The sequence below is a fragment of the Podarcis gaigeae genome (genome assembly GCF_964106915.1).
Source record: "Podarcis gaigeae genome assembly, chromosome: 8".
Classification (NCBI taxonomy): Eukaryota; Metazoa; Chordata; class Lepidosauria; order Squamata; family Lacertidae; genus Podarcis; species Podarcis gaigeae.
Window position 1 is genome coordinate 32313603 of NC_139684.1, and position 21488 is coordinate 32335090.

The following is a 21488-nucleotide window of genomic DNA, read 5'->3' on the forward strand; positions in this document are numbered from 1 at the left end:
ACTGGGCAGGAAGGTAGGGGGGGGTAAGAGAAACCACACAACAGAAACAAAAGCTCCCCACAATGTTATAAATTATAGGCTTTGCTTGCAGGAAGTGAAATGATTTTCCAGTGAAGTGAAGAGTTATTTTTAATCGCATTTGAAATTAAAGAGGCAACAGCTTATTTTTTCCCTGCGGAGAGGCTGGTTTCTTAAGAGGGTTTCCCAAAAGACAAAATATATGCTTTACCAAAGAAATTTGTTTTCCATTTTGTAAAGGAGATCTTCATTCATATATATATATATATATATATATATATATACACACACACACACACACACACACACACACACACACACACAGAGTAATTGCATTCTGAAAGATATTGGGAATTTTGTTTTCTCCATTCGACTGTCAACAGCTTTTCATGGGCTGTTCTGCTTATCCTCATTAGAAAGCCCTTCAAGGCACTCACTTAGCCCACTCAGTCGCAAGGGTCCACGATGCCCCCAGGAAAAAGGAATTCTTATCATCAGCATGCAAAATAAAAGCATTTCAAGTAAACTAAATGACCTAGCAGTACCAGGATTGAACCAGTAGGTGGCTTGCGGCCCAAACTTGCCTCTGACGGAATTGTAGTGGCCCCAGGCTGTGGAGTCTGAGCATGCTCAGTGGCCATGGAGTGACTGTTGGAAGGGGCAGGCATAAAATTAAGAGGGGATGTAACAGAGTGTCCTGGAAAAGGGCAGTGTGTCTGCTAGCTGGCTAGAAACAGCACTGCATACTGTTGCCTTTTCTTGCAGGCCCAGCTGACTCCCTCTATTTTCAATGTTCAAGTATGAGTGTTGTTGACTATGTATCCAAAATGGGACCACCTGCAAATAAGCTATGGAAATACTTCTATAAATAAAACAAACAAGGTTTGCACAAGTGCAAAGCATCTCTAGGGAAAAAACCTAAAAGAAGCCCAACATGGAATCCGGAAGATTTCCTAGCAAGACTTCAGGTCTTCCTTGTTAAAAACCCTTCCCCCCCCTCTCCACACGCTTCAAAGCTGCTGTTTTCGTCACATGTAGATGTATGCATAGTTAATCAAACTAGTTTGATTCTGCAGCTGAGATTAAAAGGGGTGACAGTCCAACACAAATGCATCAATGCTTCTGGAAAAAAAGAGGAATAATTGATTTTCACTTTATTGCCCATATATCACACTTCTGCTCTATGCACAAATGATCTGTACGCTGACTTAAGAAGCGTTTATTCAGACTCTCTTAAACCGGAAGTAAAAACACGCTATGGCTCCCAGATCAATTCGGCAGATTAATAAAAACAAACACCAGAATATCGATTTATTAAGAAGTTAGCTTAACTATGTACATGTAAGCTCCAATAAAGCTGCAAAATCTGAACTCTATGGTGAAGGAGATTTAAATTAATTAAAACATTGCATTTTAATTGCAGAAGTGTTCAAAAGAACAGTTTTTAACAACTCTGTTGAGTTCTTCAAGATGCCACGTTCATCAGATTTTGATTTCTCCCCCCCCCCCAAGCAAAGTGCTAGTCGTCTTCCTTCTTGACAATTAGCTGGAACAAGACGTCTGCATGATCCAAACAGCAACAGCCGCAGCAGAAGGTCAGCAAGGAAAAGAGACATACAGCCTTCACTAAGGCAGGCAGCGGCATTCCTTGCTTGAGAGGCCACCGACAGTTCGAAATCCACTGCCTGGCTTAAACACCATAGCATGCATAGGTCCTGGGCCAGGCAATCACAGAATAAGCCTCTGGCTGATTATTTTTCTGTTTATTTCTGCCAAGGCCACGGAAAATACAAAAGCCTTTTCGTCAGATAGGTTTGCATACATGTCAACTTCTTTCTCTTGTTTCTCTGCAGAAAAAGAAAAAGCATTGCATAAGCCAAGTATTATTTCAGCTACTTTTAAAAAGTGGGAATTGGACACACAGATGAACACTCTTTTTGCTGTGTTGGTCTAAATATAAGCCACACTCTCCCCATGAAGAAAAACCGGCTTGTATAAAACCTGACAGCGGTCAATAATCCCTCTGTTGATTTAAGACATGCAATTATGCTGCGCACTTTGCCAATATGAAGATTATGTGAAGACAGATACCTTCCTATAAAAGAAGGACCCTAGTTTAGGTCATTTCAGTCATTCTAGTTATATACAGCCATGTCTCATAGAGATAAAATTAACAGATTGTGACTCAAATGTATACACCATGAAAAAGGAGGTTTTAACAGTTAATGCTAGTACTGTGTCAGGTATTTTTAATGTATAATTTTCAAGGCTTTATTATGAAGTTAAAGTAACAACCAAGTAAGAAATATGAAGTCTTTTTAAAATAAAAAAAACTGTACAAAACAAACAGGGTTCACAGCCATTATCTCATAAAATAAAGTACATTCTCAAGAGACTACACATTGGATTAAAAAAAAAAAACCAGATATACAGAAAATACAAAACAACTGTTATGAACACCCATGATCGGCCTGTCATAAGAAACACAGCTGTCAAAGAGAGGCAGAATCCATAAGTTTAGCTGCACCCCAAGATCCCCTTAATTTATGAGCCAATTTTTCAGAAATGAGAACATTACTTTAATGAACCAAACAGTTAAAGAAAAACAGAAATTTTACCAAAACAGACCCCTGTAATTTTTGAGACAACCTAAACCTGAAGAAAGGAAAAGCTAGGAGGTATGTTTTAGGTAGCCGGGGGGGGGGGGGGGGCAAGATATATTACAAACTGCACTTCAAGTCAGAAATCTTTGAAGTGCTGTAACTCAGCAATTTCTTAGCGGGCTTTCTTTTATTTGTCCTACTTACTGCACTCACAATGGGAGCTCCCCATGGCAAATTATGACTGCTGGGACTGCCTTGATTTTATAATCATCATAATGGCTTCAGTTGCATGCCACTGTAAGCCAAACTATGGCTTACCATAGATGGACATGTAAGCAGGGTGCACAGGGCAACGACTATAGCTGCTTCACTCCTCCCCCACTCCTGCTACGCCATGAGTTAAGACGTGGCCTAGCTTAGCAACGCATCTGAACCCAGGCTTGTGGTTCGTTTGGGACATGCCAAGGAAAAAAGCATGGTTTGTTCAGAATGAGACAAGCCACGAGCCCAGGTTTGCACGAAACACTAAGCCAAACCATGGCTCTACTCCTGGTAGTGTGGTGGCAGAGGTAGAACTTGAGGAGCAGCAGAACAGCCACAGTGGCACAAGCAGGCTATCTCATTCCCAACAAGCCACAGTTTACCATTGGCAAACCATATCAGTGTTTAAGCTTGATCCTCAGCAGTCCACTATATCTGACTGGTGGTTTGTTGTTTTGCAAGAACTCTGCCCTCCAGTATCCTGCCCCGTGCCAATGTGACTTTGCATTGTGCCTCACATGAGGCCAGTGACAGTATCCTGCTCCCCCACTCCCTGACCTGCCCAATCTAGCTTTGACACTGGAAATGGTGATGGGATGTTGGATGTTTTGACCTCTTCCATTTCCCACCCAATGATTATCTCTGCAAGTAAGAGGCAGCCTCAGAAGCAAAGGATGGGTAGGTTCACAAGGCAGCCCTGTAAGCATAGCTTATAAAACAACTCTAATTTCCTCAGAAGGAAGGATGTTTGCCTTCCCTACCACAACAGTCCCCAGTCCGTTCGACCAAAATGAGGAAATGATCACAAAGGCAAAAACAAATCTCCCCTCCCCTTCTTCCTCGTGTGTGGCGGGGAAAGAAACTCACAGACCCTCATATGCTTGTGGCCTCTACAGCATGCTAAGATCAGCAAGCAGCAGCTCTCTGCCTTTTATACCTCTTTCCTCCTCGTGTTTTTTCGCTGAGGTGGTCTTTGGTCGTCCTCTTCCTCTTCTACTGTGATCCGAATGGCTGTTTGATCTGGATCTTCTCCTGTTTTCTAAATCTTTATTTACCACGGAGTTTATCCTCTCTCTTGTGACTCTCTCTGTCCGTCTCCTCTTAGCTTCACTTCTGCTTTCTGTTTCAACACATTATCACCACCATTATTATGATACTGTACATTTTAAGATCTGCTTCTCTGACATTGCTCAATGTGAGCCCTTTGACTCCACCATACTGTTTATCTGCACCACCCCGGCCTCTTCACCCAGTTTTTTTAAAAAAAGAGGTATTATTCACAAAGCATAAATGTCAAAATGAAATTGCCTCTATAACCAGTGATGCTTTTCTTTCTAAATCCAATTCTTCAAAAGATCACGTAACCAAACAGATCCGCCTTTTTCTTGCCACAATCTGCACAATGAATAATACCCAAATTGCTGAACCAGAAAGAAAACAGGAGCAGAGGTGTACAGGAAGTAAGAGCAGCTTTTGCCAAGCTAGTGGCACCCTCCAAATGCTTAGAACTACAATTCCCATCAGAAGGCTGATGGGAAATGCAGTCTAAAGCATCTGAAGGGCAACAGGTTGACAGAAACTGGTTAAAAATCAAATGGCTGGTAAGAAAGGAAGGAAGGAAAGAGAAAGAGAAAGAGAAAGAGAAAGAGAAAGAGAAAGAGAGAAAGAGAAAGAGAGAACTCATCAAACAGGCAGGAGTTTGCATAAATGAAGAGGAGTACAGTGGTACCTCGGGTTACATACGCTTCAGGTTACAGACCCTGCTAACCCAGAAATATTACCTTGGGTTAAGAACTTTGCTTCAGGATGAGAACAGAAATCGTGCAGTGACGGCGCAGCGCCAGTGGGAGGCCCCATTAGCTGAAGTGGTGCTTCAGGTTAAGAACGGTTTCAGGTTAAGAACAGACCTCCAGAATGAATTAAGTTCTTAACCCAAGGTACCACTGTACAAGAGATACAGACGAAAGTAGAGGAAGGAGGTAGGGAAAGGGTTGGGTAAACAAAGCCAGAAGCAGAAAACATTTCTGAACCTTTGTGTCAAAAGAAAACCCACATTTTGCCCAACTGATATACCGACAGCAGAATACCCATTACAGCACCTGAACAAAACATTATATAGCAGAGATGTATAGCAGTCTTGGTCTGTGCCAGGAGCCAGCAGTGGAAGCTGGCACCCAGGGATATCCTGGGGGGTGGAGACACTACTTAATCCTTCCCCTTCAGCTATACTCTTTTAAAACCACAACAATATAAGAAAGCCATCAAGTAGAAAAGTACCTGAGGACGGCAGCCTTTCAGAACGTTTAGCATGCAAGAGTTTTCGACTGATAAATATATAGCCGCACGGACAGGATTTGCATGCAACAGGAACCTGGAAGAGAGACAGAAGAGAAAAGGACTACATTTCAAAAGAACTGACAAATATCAGGTTAAAAACTGCCCCAGGACTGCACTGCTTTACACAGGAACATGAGAAGTTGCCTTACAATGAGTGAGGCCATGGGTCCAACTGTTGGAAAATCCATTACTGATCAAAGAAAGTACTTCTTCACGCAACACTCACTCCCACAGGAGGCAGGGACAGCCACCAACTTGGATGGCTCCAAAAGAGGATTAGACAAATTCACGCAGGAAAAGGCTATTGATGGCTACCGGCCCATAATGACTTTGCTCTGCCCCCCACAGTAGCAGAAATGCTTCTGAATACCAGTTGCTGGAAACCACAAGAGGGAAGGACACTCTTGTGCTTAGCTCCTACTTGGTTGGCGACTGTGAGAGCAGGATGTTGGACTAGATGGGCCACTGGCCTGATCCAGCAGCCTCTTAGGTCCTTATCTAGCACAGCCTTGTCTATATACTGACTGGCAGCAGCTCTCCGGGGATTCAGGCAGACATATGCTAGGAAGTGAACCCAGGATCTTTACCATGCAAGGATTATGCACTGAGCTATAGCAATTTCCCCCATATATTTTAGACTGTAGTTATATGTGGTCCAAATGCTTATTCCAGCCCCAATTGACCATAACCATTGGCCATGCTGGCTGTGACTGATGAGAGCCTTCACCCAGCAATATCTGAATTACAACAGTTTGGGGAAGGCTGGCTGGCTGGGTGGGAGGGAAGGAAACAATCTCTTCAATCTTTTTTAATGGATGAACACTCCAATGTTCAACTACCATCTATGGCTACACAGTCCAAGGAACAATTTTATGACGTCATCTGTGGTTTCTGCAGAATACCCGTTGGTGATACTGATACTTGGGCAGTTTAAGGTTGCAACTCCACTTCCCTAAGAGTAAGCCATATTGAACTCAGTGGGACTTCCTTCTGAGTAGACACGGGCAAGGGCTGCGAAGACAGTGGTCAAGCATCCACTTTGAATGAAGGAGGCCTCAGGTTTGATCCCTGGCATCTCCAGATACGGCTGGGAATGTCCTCCATCTGAAACTCTGGACAGCTGTTGCTGCCACTCAGTGTAGACCATCCTGAGCTAGATGGACCAATGGCCCGATTCAAAATGCAAGGCAACCTCCCCCTATGTTCCCAAGCATGGGATTCCACTGTAAATGATCTACTCAACTCATTCTGATTCATAATGTCATTATCTTAATGATAAACAAACCGTGCAATAAAGAGGTTGTGTCTCTGGAAATGTTAACAAAACAGCATCGTGGCAGAAGGACCTGCTGCCCAGTTATCACACCTGTTATTAACAGGCCAGGTATTGATTACGTGTTCTACGTCTGGCACAATGAGCACATCGCAAATCTACGCCTGCCAGCTGCCATAGCATTCTTAATTGTGCCTGCCGTTAGTCCCGATAAATTTTATTTTTTTATTATATTTATTTATACCATGCCCTTTCCCCAGACCAGGGATGAAGGCGGCTTACAGGCAAAAAGTACAAAAACACAGATAAAATGGAAACCGCTGAAAACAAAGAAAAAGTAATTAAGCAGTAATGGATTTAAAACAATATATTAAGAATGTGTATTAAAAATACATGTATTAAAAATACATATTATAACAACAACAGTACCCCTTTCATTAAAAACATGGTCTTTCAGATAGCTTTGCTAAAACAGCTTAGACCCAGGCTAAATTAGAATGAAACCTTGAAGCTGTCCCAACCACACATGGGTTTCCCTTTCATGAGCTAATATTAGAAGAACAAATGGTATTCAGCCTCTGCATTTCTTTGAAAAGGGGCAAGAATATTCCTACTGTATGCATCACACTGAGTTATTAGTGCCACCAGAGGTAGGGCTCCGTTTCCTGTGCAACCCTACATGCAGATGCAAGTTTACGAGCAGACAGCCCTCATACAGCAGATTATTGCTCTTCCTGGGTCGTGCATTAATTGCCAAGGCTCTGCGTTATTCACAATGGGCCCCATTCATGATGCACTTGGAGGCAATTAATTGGATCAAAAAACCCCAAGGCAACCTTCATTGATAATCTCATTCACGTAATTTTTATGAATAAGCCCATTTGAAAAACAAAAATGAGAAAGGCATTCTTCCAGAACACCACTCACGCGCAATCTTAAGACTGCAGTGGTATTTATTACTGCTGCTTCCCTTGCAAGAGCCAGAAGTCATGGAGCTTCCACATCCAGTGAAGAAAACAGGAAGAAGCGTCCCACCCCCACAACAATTTTCAGAAGCAGTTTCCGAGGCAGCACAAAGTTGCTATTCAGAGAAAGGAAGGAGTTCCATTGCTCATGAAGCGATCTATGCTTGCATACAAAAAGGCTCACTTCAGTGGAAACACTGATTCCTTAATCGACAACCGTCTATTCTGCCATTTCCAGGAAAACGTCAGCAACCCCTTTTAAGTTAACACCCTGCAGTTTTTTCAGTTGCATTGGCTAGTTTTGATTACAGCCTAGCATGTAGCTACGGTTAAGCACCCGACTAATATTAAAGCTTCTGGCATCATACAGAAGACACAAAATACATTTGCCACGCTCTCAAGAGATCCCCATGCGTGAATGGCCTTCTGTGCATTTGATATGATATTGAATGTGGAGAGCGGTGCTCTGTCTGAACCCACATTTGTTGCATGTGTCTTCTCACACCAGTGGGGCTGGGCAATCAACCCAGTTAAATACGTGCAGCAGAGGTGGAGAGCCTCATGTCTCTTAATCTGGATGTGGCCCTCATGTCTCTTAATCTGGCTCCTCTAGACTTCACACCTCAAGTGTCTTTGCCTGGCTGTAATAGGTCCTTAAACTCCGTCTCAGGCCTTGTCCGCGTGGAAGAGACAGAGGGACATGTTTGTATCAAAATGAGCCTATCATAGAAAGGTAACATTCACATTTCTGGTTCCGCCTCTGGCTCGAGCTACCACTGGCATATGGCCTTCAGAAAGTTGCCCAGAATGCAGTCCTCAGGCTAAGAAAAGTACAGGATTTTAACCTGAGGAATGTGCTTTTTTACAGGTGGTGGAGGATTAAAAATGGGTGCTACTTTTGTTAACATTTCATCAGAGGCACTCTATTCAACAGCCAATTTATTTTCCTACCCAAATCTGTACGTCAGCATCTCATAGAGAACTCATACAAATCAGACTTTTCTCCCTTTGGTAAGGACCCCGAAAGTTTCCACCAAAGAACTTGAGAAAAGACACTCTGAGTAACTGTAAATATTAACCTACAAATTCAAAATAATTAGTGAAGGACCGTATGAATAAATAAAAATAAAATAAAATAAACAAATAAAACCCAAACTCCTCAAAAACACATTTATGCCACAGTAGATTCTCTGCGATTTTTGCTTTTGTCCCAGGCCCAAAAGATGAGAATTAAACTTGTTTAGCTCAGGAAACTATGTCATGCTTAGCTGAACTTATCAGTGTCAGCAAAGGCCTGCAGACTTAAAGCATGAAAGAGGCCAGGCCACAAAACCTAGCTGTATAAAGCTAAAAAAAGGTAACGGCACCACAGTACAATCCTAAACATGCTCATTCAGAAACAAGGACCTCTTCTTCCAGTGGGTCTTACACCTAGGCACGCCTGTTTAGGGTGGCAGCCTGAAAGATTTGCATTAGATCTATTATTGTAAATGTCAATGGGAAGCCTTCACTCAAAGCAGAGGCATGCTGAAATCAGCCTTGATGTAAAAACCTAATTATTGGAAATGCAAAGACTAGCAGCCTCCTCCAAACAGCAGCAGACTGTCAGAATTAAGAAGATGCACACAACTCCAGGCACTCCTGGATGCAACTGTTAATTTGGATCTGTTTCAGCTTGGCCTAGTTTCAATACAGAAGCCATCTTGGGCACCCTGACTGATGACTTGTTAACCAGCAGGAGTGTGCCCTGCCAATTTTCCTGGAGCTCTCAGAGGCTTCTGATAACATCAGCCATGGCACCCTTCAGTATAAGCTCTCTGGTTTTCATCCAATATTAGTCCTACTAAGAGGAGACGTACTGAAATTAACCAAAGAATCATAGAGTTGGAAAGGACCACAAGAATCATCTAGTCCAACCCTCTGCAATGCAGGAATCTTTCACCCAACATGGGGCAGGAACCCACTGCCCTGAGATTAAGTCTCATGTTCTACCAACTGAGCTACCTGGCCGTGACTAACTTGCATTCACCGACTTCAATGGGCCTACTGCGAATATTACTCGGTTAGATTTGACCCTCTGAATAGGGAGTTGAAAAAACAGTGTTTGAGTGATTCTCCACCTCTCTGGAGGGCCCATTTCAGAATATGATACTAAAAGACTAGAGTTCAGCTCTCTGGCATCCCCCTCCCACTTTTTACAACCACAGAATGAGATGTCTTCTGAAGGTGGACGGCATTAATATTTTCAGAATTCCCTCCCCTTTCTCTCACATTCCTGTGAGGAAGTGCCGAGTCATTCTCAGAATCAGTTGTGGACTGGATGTCAGCCAATAAACTAAAGCTCACCCTGACAACAAAGAACATAAGAACAGTCTTCTGGATCAGGCCAATGGCCCATCTACTCCAGCATCCTATTCTCATAGTGGCCAGCCAGGTGCCTCTTTTGGGAAACCTTCAAGCAGACTCTCTTCCTGTTGTTTCCGGCAACTAGCCTTCGGACGCATTACTGCTGCCAACTGTGGCAGCACGGCATCATTGCTAGTAGCCACTGGGAACCCTCTTCTCCATGAATTTATTTGCCTAATTCTTTTAAAGCCATTCAAGGTTGGGGCCATCACCACCTCCTGTGGGACTTCCACAGTTTAATGACGTGCTGCATGAAGAATTACTTCCTTTTAGTATTTGTCCTGATGTGCTGTCAAGAGATGGTTCATCTGTCCAACCTGTTTTCAATGGGGCTGCAATCCTGTCAAGGATCAGGTTGTTACGGAGGTCCTGGTGACGTTGGGTACCTTTCACCAATCGAATTCATGAACTAGCTTGCAACCCCACCTGGACAGCAGTAGCCTGGCTACGGTTAGCCAAGCACCGGAACTAACCTCCAGGTTAGGAGACCCTTATTCAACTTCACAGAGCTACAATTCCCTGGGGAGAAGAGGTGCTTCTTAAACCACTCTTGAGAATTGTATCTCTGTGAGGGCAATGGGGTCTCTCCTGTTAGGCAGGTTAGGCTGAGAGATTGTCAAACTGAGGTGCTACCACAAGCCCTTTTATCAGAGCACTAACACAACACAGCATGTACGTAATATTAAAAAATTACAGCCGTGAAATGACTAAGCAGCAAGCTGGCTGGGTGGTGTGTTTAAATGCTAAAGATCAGAAGCTGTTTTATAATAAGCTCTCTTTCTTTTTTTAGTTTCTTATTCTTTACAGCTGTGTGCCACTAGGCCTTGTGAGGGGTGGGGGGAACGGTTTATTCGGCACAACTCTGCCAGAGCACGATGACTACCTCCCTATTACACATTCAGCAAACCCCCTCAGAACACGAAAAAGTGTGGTAAGAGTGAATGGAGCATATGGAAAGAACTGGAGCACAGGCAGAGACAGCAATAGCTATGCAGAACCCCCCACATTTGAGTCAGGCTCCTTCTTGGGCGGTAAGGACAGATTGCACAGAGCAAACTCCTTCCAAAGGCAATCTCTAGGATGGGAAAAAAGGAAACCGGGTTGGCCTGCTTTCATAAGGTTGAAGATCAAGACACAGACACCAGACACAACTGCATAAACTCCAACATATCCAGAGACAGCTGTTTGCGATGCAGGAGTCTTAGAGGGTAAAATAAACTATGAGCAGATTCTCACTGGGGCAAGCGAAACAAGGCCTTATAGGGCCACAAGACATCCCATCTGCTACTTACAAACTTGTACTCTCAGAATAACTTTTCCATGCTGTGTAAAATACACCCATCTGACAAAATAGGAACCCTTGCTTTGTGAGGAACTGCGTAGCATTGAGAAGTTGCATCAGGAAAATGCCATAATTAAAAGCAGCTCCACACTTTACATGGAAAATGTATCTGTTGCGCATACGATGGTGATTCCTAAAGCATACACATAAACTGGGGGAGAGAGGGAGCATCTAGGAAACCTGACTGAGACGGATTTCCCCAAAGGGTATATTGAGGCTTTTGAAGACGCGTCATCCACACTTTACATGTTTGCTACAGTAAACACCCAGTTTACATGCAGCAACATGTTTGTCACATGAAGTGTGGAGCTAAAGCTAGTTAAATAGTTTCAAACCCAGCTTAAACCCATTAAGCATTGTGGGGAGACGAATTGAACCAACAGATTTGAGCTTGAGTGATTCTGGGCCTACTAAGATCAACTAAATCAACTTGAAGCTTAAAAGACGAATGCTACCATAATGCAATCAACAGTAATTAATGTGTCCAATAGAGAAACCAGGGGGCCCCAAGACCAAATCCCTACTGAGCTGTGGATGAGCTTGGACCAGTCAGTCTTGCTCAGCATAATCTACCTCACAGGGTTGTTGTGAGGATTAAATGTGTGTGGAGCTCACTGCACCCCTGAGCAACTTGGGGAAAATGAAAGATTGAAATTAATAAATCAGTAAATAAAAGGTCATAGTGGTAGCAACATGTACCAGCTCTGTCCACACACACATAACATTTCTAAGAGTCAACAACAGTGTTTGCTAGTATTGACCCCCACCAAGGCAACTTCCAGTATTTTATAATCTCAGTTTTAAGGAGAAAATTGCAATAAGAATCCCCTCAAACAAAACAGATTAAGGACAGAGGAAAATGACAATTAAATATAGCATCTGGGGATTGGAAAAAGAAAAACACAGGCTTCTTTCTTCAATACAATTAAAGTTTCTGTGTTATTTCAACAAGGTATGAAACACACAATAATTTTTACCATACCAATGCTGTGGGGTATATAATTATTTGAGTCTCATGAACCTTTTCACCCAGCAGAATGAAGAACAGCCGATTCTCAATTGCAACACAAGGTGTCAAATGTAAGGATGTTTAGCCACTGAGTGACCTGGTCACAACAGTACCTGTGTGTATATATTTCCAGCTCAAACATATAATAGGGCAGCAGTGGGCTACATACAGTTGTAACACCACAAAACCTCTGCTACATCTTTTGAAGAGAATAGTAGCAGAGTCAAACTTGACTGATATAATCTCAAAACATGGGCAAGAACAAACACCATCATTTACAGGAAGTAGCACAGCAGTATTTTTAAAAGACTAAAATCAATATATGAGTGTACATAAGTCTCCAGTCTCATTTTCAGCTCCTAAGGCTGCAATCTTATACATACTTCCTTGGGAATATGCCCTGATTAAATCAGTAAGACATTCTTCTGAGTAGACGTGCATAGGAGTGCACTGCCAATCCCTAATCCTGTTCATCAGGAAATATTAATATTGCAAGTTCAACAGCCTTATTATTCTTCCATCTGTCACCTCTTCCAGATAACTCTTCAAGAGAACATACTGAATGTATTTATTCAGAACACTCGCAGCGCCACAAAATTATATAGGGCAGGGGCTAAAAGCACAGATTCCTTTATTTAAAGCTTCACAAGTCACCAATCCAAACCTCCTCTTGTCCTCTTGCCAAGGAACTGCAGCTGCCAACAATACAATGCAATGACATTTGCAGCAAATACTTTGGGGGGTGTAAAGCATAATATTTGTTTTTAAACGCATTCTACAAATCTTAATGTAATAGAATTATTCAGTGCAGGATTTCAGACTAAGACTTTTGCGAGGGTGGGTTGGGGGGGGAAGGAGTGCCATCCTCGTCCTCGACATGCCTATGTGGGCATGCAATGCAATGCAACACACCTGGATGCTTAAGGTAAGCTGTTAAAACTCAGGATGGAGAAAAAGCACTTGGGGCATTTCGATGTGTCCTCCTTTACCCACAACCTGAGCCAGGGAGGACGTGGTCCACGTTTTCGGGGCGATCTCCTTATTCACACTACTAAAGCCTTACCTGCTGGTCGCACTCTGGGCAGGACTTGGTGGCCATCTTCACTTTCTTGGCCCTGCCTGCAGACATGCTCCTTGCCTGGTCTCGCGCACAGCAGCAGATGCTACTTACTGCTCAGCTTGCAAAGGAGACACAGGGAGAGACCGAGAGCGAGCCGCCCCTCCCACCTGGATGGAACTAAGCCCTCGCGCCAATCACAGCCAGTAGCAGTCGCCGCTGCCGCCGCCGCGCGCGCGCGCGCCTGCCCACACTCACCCCTCCCTCCCCTTCTGTGTGCGCGCGCGGGCTGGACCTCCAAAGCTCCGCCGGCGGCCCGACCACTGCCAAACCCTGGGGACGCTCGTGCGTGCGTGTGCGCGCGCGCGGGCACAACGGAGGCTTTTCAAAGCCGAAACAGGAAACCGTTTCCCGACTGCCAAAAGCCACACCTCTTTATCAGTTGCGAGAGGTAAAGGGGCGGAGCTAATGAAATGACAAGGCTCGTTTTCACTCTGGGATTGGTGGAATTAGATATGAGAGACGGCGCCGAGGGTGGGGGCAAGAGGGGAGGGCGGGAGAGTCGCCTCAGCGACGGTTTGGGGGGTTAATGGAGCAGAAGGGGAGGGGATACGCCTGAGGAGGAAAAGGCGGGAAATACATCAAATAAAAGAAGCAGGCACGGATTAGAAACGGGGAAGAAAGGGACGACGACGACATTTTTTTAAAAAAAGTTAATATTCAATTTTGGATTATTATTATTATTCAAAATTCAAAAATGTTCGGCAAACTCACATGGATCATACTTGTGCAAATCATATCAACACTGAATATACAATATCTTAAAAATAAAAGGAGTAGCATCTATTTACAAAGGCAGCAAAGAAAAACATAATTCAACTTATTCTCTTATTTCTTTTCCATTTGGCCCAAGCCCTACTCCCACAGTTCTCTCAGATTCGTGCACATTACCAGTTAACAGCGCCATCCTGAGTGCCTGCTCAAAAGCGTCCCATTTATCCATTATGAACACATTTTACTATTCATATTTTTTATTATCATTAGGTGTATTTATAGACTGCTTAGTATCTGGAGGTCTCAAAGATAGAAAAAAGAAACAGGAGGAGCACACTTTTTTTTTTTTTTTACACCTCTCAGTCATTTGATTCTAGCTAGGGGATTTTATGTTTTAAAAAAGAGGTGCTTATTCAGTTTTCAAAAACAACAACATACAAACAAGACTATAATTTTTAAAAATGACCACATGGAGTGCATTATTGAAGTTGGAATAAAATAAACAGAAGAGCCATACAATAAAATAGATTCTGCGAAGGGACAATTTTGAATAAGTCTCACATATTGATATGGTAAGCTTGCCACATAGAGACGTGTTGTTGGGCGCCCATGCAGCACCATATTTTTTGTCTCAAAAACATACAAATGGAAACAATACAACATCAAAATGTTCTTGTTTCATAACTCAGGGAAGGCAATGCCCCACACCCTCTCAAACCTAGGGATGTTAGGGGGTAACTAATCCTTGCTAAGTGCCCTTAAAGACAAAACTTGAAAGCCTGGTGATTAAATTGTTATTGGTTCCACTCCTGCTCTCTTTGGGCAAGGTCCATAGTTCCATGGTAGGGGATTTGCACTGAATCCAGGACATCCCATTTTCAATCTTTGGCACCTCCAGATTCGGCCAGGAATATCTCCTGTCTGAAACTGGAGAGCTGCTGCCAGTCAGAGTAGACAATACTGAGCTAGATGGCCAGACTCAATACAAGGCAGCTTCCTATGAATGCTTGCAGGGGTGGGGGTGGGGAGGCTGCATGGCCTTTTGTACAGTACTAGCAATCCAGAGTGACTCTAATGGCAAGGTTTGTAAATGAACTCCTGCTGGAAACAGCACACTTCCAAAGCCTCTAGGGGAAAGGAAGTTATAAATTGGGTGAGTCGTCAAATATAGAACCATGGGGTTCTTATGGCTTCAACTATCTGAATCAAGGAGATACTCAAACCACACTCTGCAAAATATAGTATGTTACACAGGGCTGCCATACGTCCAGATTTTCCTGGACATTACAGGGATTTCAAAGGCGGAGTTGACATCTGGGGGGAATTTCCAAAAATTGCACTTTGCCCTGGATCTTAGGCAAGTCAATTTTCTACAACTTTTGTGGTGTCCTGGTTTTTACATTTTGAAATTTCCACAAAATGCTATTCACAAAATGGTATCATAATTGGTTCACACAGGACAGATTCCAAAGACTCAGAGCATAGACACTGTTCAAACAGGCTTCCAGCTCAAAGCAAAGGTTGTAACTAGGGATGGATGAACCTGTCACTTTTGTTTCTCTACATTTCTCATTTTTCCAATCTTAAATCCATTCTTCACATTTCTGTAACAATTTTTTTAAAAACAACACATGAAAATTAGTCAACACTTCAGGGCAAATTTCTCCTAATAAACACATTTTTGTATGTAATTTTTGTAAACATTCTTGTAAACAGTTTGCCCTAATACAAAGGCAAACTATGTTATTTTTGTACAAATTTGTATGTTATTTTCACTAGCGTGTTTTATGTACATTAACCTCCAATCTATACATTTTTGCATATATTGTTTGGTTGGAGAACTGCATCACAAAATTTGGAGAAGTGTAAATTTTGAAGGATAGCTGTGTTTCAATTCATACATTGGTTCAAGTGCAAATTACGTAATTATTATTATTAATAATAATAATACCCCATCCTCCTCAGCCAAGGCCGGGCTCAGAGCAACTTACAAGCAATAATAAAAACAAGTTGAATGATTACAACTTAAAAACAACATTAAAATATTGAAACATTAAAATATTGAAACATTAAAATATTAAAATCTAGCCTCCTCACAGGAGGAGAAGGAAAAGAAAAAAGAAAGAGAGGGAGGGAATCAAATTGGTTCCAAGCCAAAGGCCAGGCGGAACAACTCTGTCTTACAGGCCCTGCGGAAAGAAATCAGATCCTGCAGGGCCCTGGTCTCATGAGGCAGAGCGTTCCACCAGGCCGGAGCCAGAGTTGAAAAGGCCCTGGCTCTGGTTGAAGCTAATCTAACTTCCTTAGGGCCCGGGACCAATAAGGTGTTGCTATTTATGGACCTTAAGGCTCTCCGTGGTCCTGTAGGTATGAGGGTCCTAGGCCGTGAAGGGCTTTAAAGGTCAAAAGCAGCACCTTAAATCTGACCATGTACTCCACCGGGAGCCAGTGCAGCTTGAAAAGCACTGGATGAATATGCTCCCATGGCAGAGACCCCGTGAGGAGCCTCACTGCATCATTCTGCACCCTCTGGAGTTTCTGGGACAGCTTCAAGGGCAGCCCTGAGTAGAGCGAATTACAGTAGTCAAGCCTGGAGATGATCGTCGCATGGATCACTGTGGCCAGGTCGGGGCAGGAAAGGTAAGGGACCAAATGCTTGATGCAGCGAAGGTGGAAAAATGTCGCCTTGGCTGTTGCTGAAACTTGCGCCTCCATGGAAAGGGAGGCATCAAGGATTACACCCAAACTCTTAACGGAAGGCAGTGGCACTAATTAGGACCCCGCAAGAGAAGGGAGTTGGTCCCTCATCCCCATGCCATCCCGACCCAGCCATAAGACCTCTGTCTTTGAAGGATTTAGTTTCAATCGGCTCCCACGAAACCATCTAGCCACAGCTTCTAAGCATCTAGTCAGTGTGTTCGGGGCCGAGTCGGTGTGGCCATCCATCAGCAGATAGAGCTGAGTGTCATCAGCATATTGGTGACAGCCCAGCCCAAAGCTCCGGATAATCTGGGCAAGGGGGCACATAAAGATGTTAAAAAGCATCGGGGAGAGAATTGCGCCCTGCGGCACTCCACACACCAAGGGGTGGCGCGATGACATTTCCCTCCCTAGTGCCACCCTCTGTCCCCGACCAGAGATAAAAGAGCACAGCCAGTTACGGGCTATGCCCTATATCCCCACGTCGGCAAGGCAGTGGTCCAGAAGATCATGATCAACCATGTCAAAGGCTGCTGACAAATCTAAAAGGATCACCAGTCCTGACCCGCCTCGATCCAGTTGTCTACAGAGATCATCTGTTAGGGCAACCAGAGCCGTCTCGGTCCCAAAACCAGGACGGAAACCGGACTGAAATGGATCTAAAGCCGATGTTTCCTCCAGAACCCTACCAAGCTGTTCGGCAACCGCTCTCTCAATTACCTTAACCAGATATGGAAGATTTGAAACTGGGCGGTAATTGGATAGGTCTAAGGGATCTAATGAAGTTTTCTTTAAGAGTGGACACACCACTGTTTCCTTCAGTTCCCTTGGGAATGTCCCCGTCTCAAGGGGGGTTCACTTTACAATGCAAAAGAAAAAGAAATTTTCCTCCATCCCTAGTTGTAACTTAATTTGAAGATATTTCTCACAGACCCATGTTTTCTCATATGTATTCAACAGAGACCCACAGAGGCATTCTTCTGCCTGGTATTTGCTATTGCCATATTCTTGTGCTCTTCAACATGAAGCATTTTAGTTTGCTGCCGAAATGATATGGGTGAATGCCAATAGAAGTGAAGTCCTTCACTTAAAATGGAAAAAATAAACAGCTCAAGCAAAAACATCTGCCAAAGTAAAGCAAGTTTAATCTTGTCTCTTCTGCGAAGCTTCCAAATGATTTCCTCATACATTCAGGTACTATACTTGCTGCAGGGGCCTAGCAAAGAGGTTTTCTTCACAAGTCCTTGAAGCGAGGCTGTCTTCCTGATTTGTCTCTGAAAACAAATGTGGTGTTATTCAAGGACAATGACTTTTACACATTAACCACTTTCACAGCTGACTGCTCTATAAAAATGCAAAGTGATCACAAAAATAAAGGAAATTAAGAAGACACTTTAAACTTTAGGACAGAGATGAGTAACAAAGATGATAGTGATAGAATTTTGATAACCTCTGTTGTTTTCATAAAACAAGCAGACCTTCTAGTCTACATAATTGAGTAAAGAATTCAGAATCCATCACCTCTCTGCCCACAAGATAAAGAATCAGGGCAAAAGAAGCATTTAATGGGCAAAACAGCCATATCTGAAGATTATAAATCTATATTTGTCATGTCTGGCTCTACCATTTGTATTAAACTCCTCTCCCATTTTTTCAGTGTTAATACTATTATTTTGTTAGTAAAGGGTAAAGGGATCCCTGACCATTAGGTCCAGTCGTGGCCGACTCTGGGGTTGCGGCGCTCATCTCGCTTTATTGGCCAAGGGAGCCGGCGTACAGCTTCCAGGTCATGTGGCCAGCATGACTAAGCCGCTTCTGGCGAACCAGAGCAGCACACGTAAACGCCGTTTACCTTCCCGCCGGAGCAGTACCTATTTATCTATTTGCACTTTGCCGTGCTTTCAAACTGCTAGGTGGGCAGGAGCTGGGACCAAGCAACGGGAGCTCAGCCCGTCGTGGGAATTCGAACCACCGACCTTCTGATGGCAAGCCCTAGGCTCTGTGGTTTAACCCACAGCACCACCCAGATATTTAAAAATTCCTACATATTACATCTTTCCCCACACCCTGCCTGGGTAGCTCAGTTGGTTAGAGCATGCTGCTGAAAACACCAGGGTTGCAGATTTGATCCCCATATGGGATAGCTGCATATTTCTGCACTGCAGGGGGCTGGACTAGATGATCCTCAGTGTCCCTTCAAACTCTAAAATTCTATTATTTTAATACTTTGCCCCTGAGAATACATATTTATTTTATACATCTTTATTAAAGGTCTGGGAACAACCTACTAATTCCATGCACCTGACACAGGGAACATCATATTTAAGAGGGGAAATTCCAACTTACAATTATGCAATGTTCTTATTTTGAACAAAATGTTAATTCATTTCTTCTCATTCTGTTTCCACACTTTGATTTCATAATGCATCCAGGAGGATGAGGTCTTCGGGCAGGGGAATATCTCTGAAGATTATTGCTTTAGACAGCCCATAGACCTGTCAACATTATTACAAAGATGTACTTGCAATGCTGTCTTTTCCAGTGTAGGCAGCATACAATAATCTTGGCTCTAGAAGTGATGTAACTCATTGGAGCTGCTTCCAGTGGCAGACTTCAAGCACCATTAAAGGACTGAAGATTTTATGCTACTTATTGTATTAGTATATATTTATCATTAAGGAAAAACATAAATCAGACTTTATACTTTGGCACCAAAATATATTGGAAACGCCCTTCCCTTTACTTATTCAGTTACATAAAGTTATCCCTTCTCATGATCTTGATTTCTTGATCACGGTCTACTTTTACTGTGCCAGCATTAGTATCTTATTTTTTTATCTTTTTTAAACTTAGTAACATTTCAGAAATATTGTCAGAGGCAGTGCCTAGTAATTTCAGCTATCCTCTTTGCACTTATATATAGCCTTTGTTTATAGTTCTTGCTTGAACTTAACTCTCTCCATCCTAGATGGGAAAGCAATAAACAAGGGCATACTTTGTCCACACCTGCAGGATGCTAAATGCTTATTACTGTACTGTATTTGCACAATGCATTTATTAAGTTCTCTAGTGCTTCACATTTCACAGTGCAGACAGTACAGAAGAGAAGTATTTTCCTGCTGAAGGTTTTGCTAACTGCAGCTGTTTGAGAACATAGGTGCGAATGCACCTTGAATAATATTCACAAATGGCTTGTCTTCAGATTAAAAATGAGATGCTAAGGCTAAGAAATGTGGCATATTATATAAAGCCATCTAGGAAGTTCCCATATGAGCTGAGGCTTGGACCAGGGACCTTGCAGTGCATGCCTTTTAATAAAGAACACTCCAATTATGCACCTAGTTACTGAGATAATTAATCTCTATTTTTAGGGCATATCAACTTTTCTCACTTTGGCTCAGAATAATACAGGCTGTAGCATGTTATTCAAACATTCTTCCTCTTTGATATATACATTGTAGCAAAAAACAACAACTCACATACAAAGTGAGTTTAATTCCTGAACAAAAACTAGACTCAGTGGGTAGCAGTCAACTAAGTTTTACTCAGAGTAGATCAACTGAAATTAATGGACCTAACTAAGTCATGTTCATTAATTTCAGTTATTTACTCTGAGTAAAATTTAGTATAATACCAACGAATGAAACAGTTATCCCTTGGGGCATTAGTTAAATGAGGCCTGGAATGTTATTAGTTTTCTTTTTAATTTAATGAAGCACCTATAGCCAAAGTCCTTGTTTGATCATACTAGATTTCTCCGAACCAAGAATGTAACAACACAGTCTCTTTATTTAATTAACTTGACACATACAAGTTATTTGTGCAACAGTCAGACGTTTAAGTAAACATCAAAACTGGTGAAGACAGAGTATTTACATCATTATTTTACAAAGGTCATAGTTCTGCCAATAATTCTCATGAAACATCAAAGATTACCAACCTGCACATCAACAACAATATCCAGCAGCTTTTTGTTAATCATAGAGATGGCATTGTTGTGTCACAACCTACAGTGCTGCATACTGAGACACGTACAACTGATGAATCAGAAGATTTTGGAAATTAATTTTCAATCAAAGTACTTCTGCGTAATTGGCTTGTGAATCAAACTTACAGGCAGTGCAGCTTGTAACACTGACAAGCAATCCTATACCTGCATATACAGAAGGCACATTGAATTCAATGTATATAGGATTGTTGCCTACGGTTGCAATTCTGTACATGATTACCTGGAAATAAATCCCACTGAAATCACCAAGACTCATTTCTGAGTGGACATGACTAGGATTTTGCTGTTGCTTCTGTGTAGATATGCATGGGCCTTTTCTGCATATTGTTAAAACAGCCTTTAAATTTGTTGGCATCTGTTTTGGGAGAAAATGGAAGAATGCGCCTGGAGATAAAATTAAACCACTGGAGATTTACAGCGCCTGCTCTGGCTATAGAGACCAATGCAGGAGAGACATGTTTTATTGCAGGTGGGGCAGATGTAGGGATCTGGTTTTGCTTCTACAGGTGCACTATGGCATTTCTTCTCTTTGCACTCCTCTCAGGAGTCATTCCTGCTCTGGGCACTGCTGTGGATACACAAATAGACTGTCTCCAGACAAGGGATTCCCATAAGGCGGGGTTGATGTTGCCAACACCTTTTGCAGACATCTTTGTAACGTAGAGTTTTTCTGCCTACAAGCCCATCGTCTGAAGCCAGCTCCCCATAGAGTATGTCCTTGGGGATCCTGCCAT

The 21488-nt window shown here is 42.7% G+C and overlaps 1 protein-coding gene and 1 long non-coding RNA gene across 2 annotated transcripts; one reads left to right on the forward strand and one right to left on the reverse strand.

The window, feature by feature from the left end:
- Positions 1–1155: 1155 nt before the first annotated feature.
- Positions 1156–13676, reverse strand: LOC310849823 (UPF0547 protein C16orf87). Its single transcript, XM_083750573.1, has 4 exons — positions 13278–13676; positions 5160–5253; positions 3820–4002; positions 1156–1865 (listed from the first exon to the last, which is right to left on the reverse strand). The coding sequence occupies exons 1-4, from the start codon at positions 13341–13343 to the stop codon at positions 1747–1749; spliced, it is 462 nt and encodes a 153-aa protein (XP_083606699.1). The 5' UTR covers positions 13344–13676; the 3' UTR covers positions 1156–1746.
- On the forward strand, positions 13587–20216 carry LOC310849837. The gene is made up of 2 exons (XR_014567119.1): positions 13587–13722; positions 17706–20216. It is a non-coding gene; the product is annotated as an uncharacterized lncRNA (long non-coding RNA).
- Positions 20217–21488: the final 1272 nt, after the last annotated feature.